General features: G+C 37.8%; 1 protein-coding gene across 6 annotated transcripts in view; it reads right to left on the bottom strand.

Moving 5' to 3' along the window:
- FAM13B (family with sequence similarity 13 member B) overlaps positions 1-11,038 on the bottom strand; it is an 87,737-nt gene that overhangs the window by 19,091 nt on the left and 57,608 nt on the right. For 4 of the 6 annotated variants that reach the window (XM_027768840.1, XM_006169881.3, XM_006169880.3 and 1 more), the window contains 6 exons: positions 9,077-9,125; positions 8,072-8,219; positions 4,863-4,928; positions 2,731-2,941; positions 1,653-1,782; positions 117-198 (listed from right to left, as the gene is read on the bottom strand). In XM_027768840.1, coding sequence (XP_027624641.1) covers positions 117-198; positions 1,653-1,782; positions 2,731-2,941; positions 4,863-4,928; positions 8,072-8,219; positions 9,077-9,125 — 686 coding nt within the window. The remainder of the gene's footprint in view (positions 1-116; positions 199-1,652; positions 1,783-2,730; positions 2,942-4,862; positions 4,929-8,071; positions 8,220-9,076; positions 9,126-11,038) is intronic. The other 2 variants (XM_006169879.3, XM_027768839.1) reach the window with 1 other exon arrangement.

The raw sequence follows: 11,038 nt of genomic DNA on the forward strand, positions 1-11,038 counted from the left end.
GATGTAAAAAACTACCAAAAAAAAAAAAAAAAAAAAAAAAACTATAATTCTCACGGACATTATTACAAAGAACATTACATAAATACAATTACTTTACAAAATGGCATGTCTTATACCTTTAATTTGCTTCCGCAGTTTGGTAAGCTCTGTCATCCACTTTAATACCTTTGGATTGGCTGCAATATCACTGTAAGAAGGCTGAAACATTAAGGCGCAGAATCATTGACACTTATGTGGTAAGCAATATAAATTTATGCCCAAACAGCATTTCAATTTCCACAGCAAAGATTTCATTTAATCTTCATTTCACCTTATCTTAACTAGATAGGGCAGGTCATTAAAAGCTCTCCTACAGCAGGGTCTACTAACTGGCAGAAGCCATACTTGAATATGGGACTTCTGACTCTGAGAGTATTATAAATTTTTCCACTTCACATGTTCTAATTATTAAATCAATCAATCAATCTTTCTCTCTCTTGCTCTCCTTTACTACACTCCTTTCCTTCCCTTCTTCCTTCACTCATTTGCCAATCTCTTGTTTTGGTACTCATGGTTTTGTTATTTGGTTACTCATTTTTGTCCTTTTTTTTTTTTAAATGCCACAGGGCACACGCATGAGAGAGAAGAAAACACAAGCAAACTCTTAAAAGTCCTGTCACACTGCAATCCTTTTTCCTCCATTTCTCCATCCTGTCAGGATCCTGGACTCATGCACATGTGCCCAGCATATTTTTCAAGCCATCAGGGCCAGGATTCAAACCTCATTCAGCCACATGGGATACTGGTCCCTCGTAACAGCACGTAACCACAACAATATGAAGCCAACATAGTACTTCCGGTTTCTGAAGAAGCAGAAATATCAGTAACATGCTTTTGCTGATGTAAATACTTGCTTTAAAAATTCTAAAAGCCAGGGACCAGCAGGTGGTGTGGTGGTTAGGTATTGGATTTCCACATGGCTAACCATATTTCAGATCCTGGAACCGGTAACTTGAAAATCATGCTAGGTGCATGCATGTTTATACCCAAAATCCCAAGAGGAGAATAGAGAAGGCCTGCCGGGGGGGTAGGGGTGTTGGTCATTCCCCAAGGGGACAATTTCTCACTTTCCCTTTCTGGTCTCTCTTTGGCGAGCACACGCTCCCTTTGTCAAAAGTCTAAAATCTAAAAGCTGTTTTGCCAATGTAAATACAAAATGTAATGGCAGGCTGTGGTAATGAACTGCTCAAGAGAAACCAGATCCCACATGCCAACTGTGATTTCAATCTCTGGTCCTATCAGCCTGAAACAATGCTGGGTACACCTGGGAATCTCTCAAGTCCAATGGGCTAGAAGACGGCAGGAAGGGGACTGCAGCATGACCAGACCCTGTAGAGATGACTCATCTCTCTCCCTCTTTCTCATGTACCGATGCACACGTTGTATCATAAAGAAAAAAAAAGAAAGAAGAAATGGTACAATCATAAGAATACTGGCCTGAAAACCTGGAGGATAAGGATTTATACAATCTCAGATTCATACAATCACTATTTCTCTGGGCATCTCAGAATCATCACCTCTCTTGGGATCAAACTGGACTAATGCTCTCCAAAGACTCGCCTCCCAGTTCTGATGTTAAATCTAGCTTACTCTGAGCAATGCTACAAACTTACCTTGCTATTTCTTTCCCTTTCAAACTGTTCTTCAAATTGTCTGATTTTTTTCTGAAGTTTCTTGACCAACTGATAAGGTGTTCTGTCTTCTCTTTTATCATCTTTTGAACTAAAGGATGATCTTCGTATCCTCAATTAAAACAAAAGCCCAACACTGTGCCTTAGTTAACCTTCCAGTCATGATACCACCTATCTCTCATCACCTTTACGAAATACTACTCAATAAGTACATTTTTTAAGGTGAAGTTCAAGTTCCTAACACTACAGGACAAGTAGTAAAAATAAATAAATAAATAAAACTACACTGAGACAAACCACAGAATTAGCTAACTAAGTGGTGAAGGGAACAGTTTAGGATCACTTAAAAAATTTGTTCAAACAAAAGCACAGGTACCTAGCAGTTCAGAAAAGTTAAATGTTCAAACTGCAAAGGAAAGTTTATGACATTCAAAATGTAAAGTTGCAACAAAAACATTAAGGTACCAGTCAGCTCTACTTGCTGCTTGTGTTTCAGAGGTCAATACTCCAACCATGAACGAATACGCCAGGATGAAATATCTATTTGCATGCAAACCCCAACCACTACACTTCAATAGACTCTGAATTTAATAGCAACCACCCCCCGCCCCCCGCTGCAAAAAAAAAGAGCTAAGGAAACATGCTTCGTGAATGGGGAGGAAGCTTTGAATTACAGGTCTGAAACACAAAGTCTCTCAGAGGACTTGGTATGTAATAGACACTGCCTCTCATAAGTACATAAAAAACATATACCTAGTAAAAGAAAGTGCTTTAGATGAGGAATCCAAAGTTTTGTTTCAGAGGTCAATACTCCAACCATGAACGAATACGCCAGGATGAAATATCTATTTGCATGCAAACCCCAACCACTACACTTCAATAGACTCTGAATTTAATAGCAACCACCCCCCGCCCCCCGCTGCAAAAAAAAAAAGAGCTAAGGAAACATGCTTCGTGAATGGGGAGGAAGCTTTGAATTACAGGTCTGAAACACAAAGTCTCTCAGAGGACTTGGTATGTAATAGACACTGCCTCTCATAAGTACATAAAAAACATATACCTAGTAAAAGAAAGTGCTTTAGATGAGGAATCCAAAGTTTCTGGATCATGTAGGAAACGTTGGCTTTGCCCAAAATCTAAACTGCGGTGTGATAATATTGGGGGACAGTCCTCTTCCAGGGGATGATGATTCATTCTTCCAGCTTGTGGAGACAGCTGAGCTTCTCCAGACTCAGAGTCTTCCTGCCAAGACTTAAAAGCAGGAAATGGCTCTGTAAAACAAACACAAAGAATAGTATATACTTGACTCCACATGGAAAAAAGTCACAAAGTATCTACTATATTACGTTCTTTACATCATATCATAAACATTTGAAAAAGTAAAACAAGAGATATTAGGATCTTCATAAAGCCCTATTATAGTTTAAAAGTATTCGAGTTTCATTTTGTTAGCCCAGAATTCTATTTTCATGTAAAGAGTTACACCTTAAATTTCTGAGCCCAGTGGCAAAGCAAGAAAAGACACTGTCAAGCTCTTTTAAAGGTAATTTAATTCTAAAAGGTAAATCATTTTTAATATTCTAAAAATACTATATAGAAAAATGTTATTGTGTATACATGTGTGTGCTACCAGACCTGCAAGCATGGTATTATTTTAGACAGTCTCACTGTGTTGTAATTTTTCTGCCTCAGCCTCCAGAGGAGGTAGAACTTAGAAGCAGGCACAACTATGCATGGCTTTTTAGGGTGGACCAGGAATCAAATGAAGGCTTCCCATTGACCTCAGCCTGAGGAAAAGTAGCATTCAGAATACTTTACCATGGCTGGGCTTAAAAAAAAAAGTTACTCTCAAGTAGAGAAAGGTCTTTATTTAGAAATAGGCAAATATCCTGGTCCTTTGTTAAGAATTGAAATGAAAAGGCAAATGCTGCCAAGGGTATGAATGGTCCCTCACTTTCAAGGATCTATGTTAAGATGTGGGAGCTTTTCTCTGTGGCTTCAAAAAACACTTAGCAAATGAGGCCCTAGAACTCCAGAGAGATGCAAACATTTCCAAATCAGCTAACTCATCTGACAGCACCTAGCCTTTAAAACAAACTGGGGGTTGGGAGGAAGGGCGGGGGCAGCAGGTGGCGTAGTGGTTGGGATGCTAGACTCCCACATGGCCGATTATGGTTCAAGTCCCAGACCTGGTGCTTGGAAATCATGCCAGGCACATGTGTGAGAATGCCCAAAATCCCAGGAGGAGAATGGAGAAGGAATTGCAGTGGGCCAATGCCCTGGGGCTGGGGTGAGGGGTAGTGATTTCTCACTCTCTCTCAGTCTCTAGTGAGCGCACACTCCCTATGTCAAAATCTAAAAAAATAAAATAAAAACCTGTGGTAGTTATTTTCTGTTATAAGATCCTATACATAGCATATATTTTATAATTAAATATCCCACTTATCAAAGCAAAATTTAATAGCACTAGTCCTTTATAAGAAAATGTATTTTATTGGAGTTATCCGATATATTCTCACATGAAATCAAGTTATACTTGATGTCTCTGCACATATAAGGTCTGATTACATACAGAACAAATACACGTCATATATACAATCCAGAAATAACCCCAAGTGCAAAATTAGCTTTAAGCATCACTGGAGTACAAGAGTGGGAAGGAAAACTTTCCCACCTCCACATTAGCTTAATTCACAACTCAATTTAAACACTTTGATGCTATGGCTATTCACAATGCAAAGATGGCTTGACAATGTCAAAATTCAAGAGTAAAGTTTTGTCTTCACACAATAGCTAAGGATTGCTGCTTTGGTAATTTGGGTTGAATTTATGCATAGATAATCTAAAGCATTATCTTTTTTTTCCAGGGTAAAAAGAAAATTGTTTCTGAAGCCCGGATCACTCTGACAACTGAGTACAAAGCGTGCAATCCCATAAGAAACCCAATGATAAAGTGGTTTTCAAAGCAACCCTTGTACCTGTGTCCCAACAATTTAGTAATTGGTAATAAACATCTTATGAGAAATTGTGTGTTTTAAGAAAACAGGAAAGTAACAAAAAACTTTTCTGGATATGGTTTTTAAACCCAGAACAGTTTTCCTAAGATATGGGGACAACAGGAGAAGGGCTAATAAAAAGACAAAGTGAACCATTAAACGGCAAAAACACTAAACTATGGTGAACCATACTTACCCTCCCCATCTCTCTGCAGATGCATTGTTTTGAAATCAATGAGGGGAAAAGTGATAGGGCATGACGCTAATAAAATGGAAAAAAATGGCAAAAAATACTAAAGTGAACACACAGCACAGTCAGAACAAACCATACACATAACTAACACAAAGCCAAAGATACCAAAAACATATCCCTAAAATCAGTTGACATTCTGCTCAAAAACTTTATTCGAAGAAATTTCTAACTTTCCAAACGTTAACAAACACAAACATTTCCATTTCAGCAAGCAAGGCAAAGAAAAAAAAATCAAAGTAGTGCTATTTTATTAAAACTTAAACATGAAACTAAGGAAACGGTAACTCTTAACCTTGAAGCTTTTCAGTGTAACTGATTTTGAAAGAAAAAAAAGAAAAAAACTGTTAGTTTGATCCCTGAAAAGATCCTATTATTATGTCGTTCTAGAATTAGAGAGAGAGAATCTGAAAGAAAGATGGTGTGTCCATTTCCATTAAAACCCTAGACTTTTTGAACAGCTGCTATAAATTCACACTGATGGTAGTCATGTGCTACCAGCTATTTTTCAGGCATAACAAAATAAAAAATTTCATACCTAGCAATTTGTGACTCTACTTGGAATCACCTCCACTTCCCCAGCGAGTCATGTCAAGCAAGGTATATCTTTAATTCCAAGGTATTCAGTGTCTAGAGCAGCTTGATCTCTTAAGAAAAACTTTGTTACTTAGAATATCCTAACTCCTAACTGCAGAAAGTAAATCATCATAATGGTGTCAAAGATGTAAGGACACACGTGGTCTACCAGTAGCCACTGTCTCCTGCACATGCGTAGTTCATGGCTAGGAAGTTCACTCGGCTGTCTACTACCTTTGGCTTTCTGAAAGTCACTGCCTCCTAATCCTGGAAGAGCCAGCAGGAGGCCTACAGGGACCTGTCACAACTGTTAAGCCAGGTGATAATAGGGCAGCTCAAGCACGGAAAATAACAGGTCAGTAGTCTATAGGTTATCTCCTTTTCCTGTAAGGAGCTGTAGGTGTTTGATTTTGATGAGGGAAAAAAAAAAAAGACAGCTCAGTATCAGGTTTCCTGGAGGAGCCTACAGAAAGCTGAAGCTAGAAAGTTCAATCTTAGACTACAAAAAATAATTGCTCTTCTATGCTTAAAACTTAGCATTAGGAACCCCAGGCCAAAGATCATTAAGAATATTTATCAGCAGGCAGGTGGTATGGTAGTTGGGGCACTGGATTCCCACATGTTCGATCACAGTTTGAGTCCTGGACCAGGCAGCTTGAAAATCACAACAGATATTAATAAATACATTTAAAAATAGAATGTTTTAAAAAAGGAAAAGAAAAAAAAAAACTATCTGCATCTTCTAAGAAGCAACACCAACAAAAGTGCTTTATGAGAATCCCAGTTTCATCTTTCAGAAACTTCCTTCCTACCAAGGCTCCAAGGCAGCCTATTGACCACCACTCTTTGTCAGTGATTATGTCACAAAAAATAACTAAAAAGGACATTTGATCTTCACTGCTACCTGTAGGCTCACATATCTTCTATCTCTGGGGAATATCTTCAGAAATTCCTGAATAACCCAGACAAAGCAAATAAAAGACAACTTTCTGATTTAGTCTAAGACACATAATATGCCACCAGGCATACGAAACATCTAGGCCTAAAAATATGGGGGAGTGGGTAGAGTAGAGAGACAACGATAAACACTGGCCCAGAGAACGACTTGGTTGGAGCTTTAAAAACTTCTATAGGTCTCAGAACGAGCAGATTGGATAATTTTACACTGCTGGACTCCCACAATGGCGGATCATGGTTCAAGTCCCAGACCCGGTGGCTTCAAACTCACGCGGGTGCATCTGTGTGCCTGCCCAAAATCCTGAGAGGAGAATGGAGAAGAAGGGACTATGGCATGGCCATCCCCTTGAGGGTTGATTTCTCGCTTTTTGTCTGTCTCTCCAGCAAGCACACATATCCTATAGCAAAAACCTCTCACTAAAAAAACAAAAACAAAAACAAAAAACAAAAACAAACAAAAAAAACCTGCCTTGATCTTAAAAATAAAATCTGAAAACAAAACCAATACACTCCAACTGTAATAAAGTCAATAGACTTATAGTAGCAGCAAAGGAGTCCCTAACACTCAAGGGCACTGCAATTCCTCATGTTACTGTCACTATACATCATCAGATAACTTGCCAAAGGTGACACAACCCAGGGATCTTCATCCAAGTGAACAAGTACATAACTCTACTTAAGATACCCAAATTGTCTTACTATCTCTATCTAGCAAAGATATATGATCCATAAGAACTCCTGGATCCAAATTTGTTGCTTATTCCCACCCCTCCAACATTTTATTTCAAAGTTTAATAATATACAACAACTCTGAAAGAAATTTATAGTGAACACCTATACACCAGTCACCTAGATTCTACCATTAACATTTTACTTGCTGTAAACACCTTTTTCATCAAGGATTTCAAAGTAAATGGTATACTTCCTTGTAAACATTCCCATACACAAATCATTCTCTGATAATTTTTTATCTTTTTTTTTCAGTTTTGATCCTTCTGATGTAAAAAGAAAACTATGTATCTAAAGTGTACATTTGCAAAATTTCAAGAAATGCAAATACTATGTTACTTGTTAAACTTCTCTTGTGCAGACTGTTAGGACACACCCATACCTTCACAACCTAATTCTGGGATATGGTACTAGGATATGGTACAATTATTCACTTTAAAATGTCCTTGAAGGATTATTGGGGGAGAACAATAATCTTGGTGATCATAGTTATGATCAAAGGTAGCTATAAATCCTCTCTTGTAGCTATAAGCCCTGCCTAAACTGGTGAGCTTCCCAAGCCCTAACACACTGGACTTTCAAAGACTGGTAGACGGCATCTGGTTTGACAATTAACAAATGCTTATCCTGGGTGACTTCACTTTTTATATCACTTCTAACATTCATTTCAAAGCTAATGGGTCAGATAAGAAACTTTGTTTATATAAGGTATCTACCATATTCTCATTAGTATATCTGAGTAAAAACAGTCTCTCACTCATCTTATATGGTAGGGAGAATGGAAGATCAATGAAAACAATTGTCCAGAAAAGGAGAGAAGTCTCATTTCTGCTTTAGGTAATTTCATTTACAGATAACATTTACCAGAAATATATGCAAGAGGGTAAAATTACCTTCCCATATATCATCATCAGAAATATTCTTCAGATCTAAATGTGGAATTTGGACGCACGCTGCTTCCCCTTGGACACCAACACTTTGATCTCCTGGCACATCTGATTCAGTGTTGGCATTCAAATCACATATACTGCTACTAGAATCCTGTATTTTAAAATAAAGAATAGCTTTCAGAACCACAAACTTTTTAAACTCAGCTTAAAGGTAACCAGAATATATCCACATGGAGTCTGCATTAGATCTGTACCTATATAACCAACTGTCCCACTCCCACCATCTGAACTATTTTCAAATATAAATTTGCTATTTTATAACGCATTCTACTAGGAGACAAAGTTTGGACTCTAAACCCAGCTTCATAACCAAATACTTTGTAATCAAAAGTAGCAAATTGGGGCCAGCAAGTGGTGTGGTGGTGAAGGCTCTGGACTCCTACATGGCTGACCACGGTTTGACTCCTGGACCTGGTGGCTTGCTTTCTCACTTTCCTTCTCTCTCTCTCTCTCTCTCTGTCTCTCTCATGAGCACGCATGCCCTACAGAAAAACTTTAAAAAGTAATAATAATAAAAAATAAAATTACATAATTCTTTTTTTTTTAAGTAGCAAATTAAGTTGCTGTTTAACAGAACATCTGATAAGAATATCTATATTTAAATCTCCTGGGGCCAGCAGGCAGCACAGTGGTTGAGGTGCTGCATTCCCACACTGCCAACTGTGGTTTGAGTCCAAATCTGGCAGCTTGAAAATCACATGTGTGTGCTCCTAAAATCCCAAGGAGAGGGGAGGGAGGGGAGGAGAGGAGGAGAGGACTGTAGAGTGGCCATCCTCCCAGGGGGTGATTTCTCACTTTCCCTTTTACTGTCTCTCTCTCCAGTGAATGCCCATGACCTGTGGCAAAAACCTTAAAAAAAATCTCCTATCCAACCCAAGAGTTATAGACATAATAATTAATAAACATAGACAATATTTTTAGGAGCCATGAAATAAAAACAGTTCTTACCAGAATCAAGTGTGACAATTTATCACTGTCAAATAACAAATATTCTTTCCTAAAAATATAAGTAAAGTTATTAGTATATTAAAAATAAAAAGGTTATTATTGTATTGTTTCTTACCTAGACTCCTCTTTTAACCAACATAGCTAACATATACAGTGTGAGAAAATAAAATGTCAACTGGATATATGCCCATTCTTTGGAGCCCTATATCTGAAAATCACACAATACTGAAAAGATCCACAGAATCACTTCAGGCTTATAGAAAAATTAAGTAACATTCTCCACCACCACCTCCCATGGTAACCTCCCCCACATAAAAAGAAAAGAAAATTAAAATCCACAATAAACAGAAACTGAAAAGAATGAATGGATAATAGAAAATATTTTATAAAATAAATGCCAGTTTTAAAGTAGGTAAATAACTTTATTCTCCCTACTCTGGAAATGTTTTTTAAACATTTAGCTATGTCCATTACTCTAAAATCTGATGGTGTTCTTTCACAATCAGATTACAATTACTGCTTGTAATCAAAGTAAGTATAAACCTCTCCTTCCTTAAAACATAACAGTAATATAGAAAAAGGAAAATTTTTTTTTTTTAAATTTCAATTCCCGGGGCCAACAGGTGCCATGGTGGTTAAGAGCACTGGACTCCCACATGGCCCACCGCAGTTCACACCCCAGACCTGGTGGCTTGCTTTCTCACTTTCTCTTTCTCTCCTCTCTCTCTCTTTCTCTCTCTCTGTGTCTCTGGTCAAATGAAAAAATAATAAGAGATAAATAAAATAATTAAAAAGTGTTATTTGTCTATTTTTTAAAAATTTCAATTCCCCCAGAAAAACTAAGAAAAAACTATCCCAAATGATCTCTATTCTCCCAGTCAACAGAGAATCTCCTATTATATAGTAGGTTATCAATATACCTACTGTGGGAAAGTTCTTTTCCCCAAAGACACCTACAGCAATTTACAATGATACACACAGATGCCACTTTCAATCAGCCAGAACAGTGTGTACTCAGAAGACAGGTACTAATCTAAATATGGCAAGTCATCTCCCCATATACATTATTACCTTACTCTTGAGAAATAAACTAAATTCTGACAAGCTCAAAGGTCTTCCCTCTGCTTAAAGTGAGAGCAAGTGGTAGGATAAGTTAAATCCTATCCTAGTAGGCTTAGAAAACCTAATCACTTAAATTTGAGAAACATGATTGTTAAGCATGCAAAATGTTATCTACCTAACCAAAGTACTCTTTGGATCTAAAAACGAGTTGCTAACCTATACACAAGTTGAAGAGAAAAGAGCTTTTTCCAAAAAGATTTGAGTCCTCACTAAATGGATCCTTATTGTTCTACCAAATCCAGATGTCATCATTCTGGGGATGCCTGTTAATGCTGTTAATCTTATATCTTCAGCCCATAGCTCCAATACTCCCTGGGCTGGAAGAGGATCATTCCTGCCTCCTGAAAGGAAGCACAAGGAACTGCTGTAAGCAGGAAATCTGTGGACCTTCAGAGTATGGGGATGCTCCAGAGACATGGCTCCAAAGAATTTACTTACCCCCGAGACAACAAGTTCTCTACTCACAATTAAAAGAGACAATGGTATTAAAATAAGTTGGCCAACAGGATATCAGTAAATTAGTAGCACTGTTTTGGGATCTCTCAATATTTACAGTCTAGCCTGCAGCTTCATTACTGATGGATTTGCAGAAAATCAAATCATCTTTTCTAAGAATGTTATGGTACACTTCTTGGCAGCATCATAAAAAAATGACAAAAAAGGGTAGCAGGACTCAGATCCTTCCCAGTGACTTAAAACATTTTAGGAAGTTTCTACTAAAAGGGACCCTATCTACTCTATCCACATTTTGTTGAAATATACGCTACCTCAGGTATCTTATCCTCCCACTACAGCTAGCCAAAGAGGTAAACATGGGGCACACCAAGAATTCAAAGGGAA

This window comes from Tupaia chinensis, unplaced genomic scaffold, assembly GCF_000334495.1.
Source record: "Tupaia chinensis unplaced genomic scaffold, TupChi_1.0 Scaffold147608_1, whole genome shotgun sequence".
Classification (NCBI taxonomy): Eukaryota; Metazoa; Chordata; class Mammalia; order Scandentia; family Tupaiidae; genus Tupaia; species Tupaia belangeri.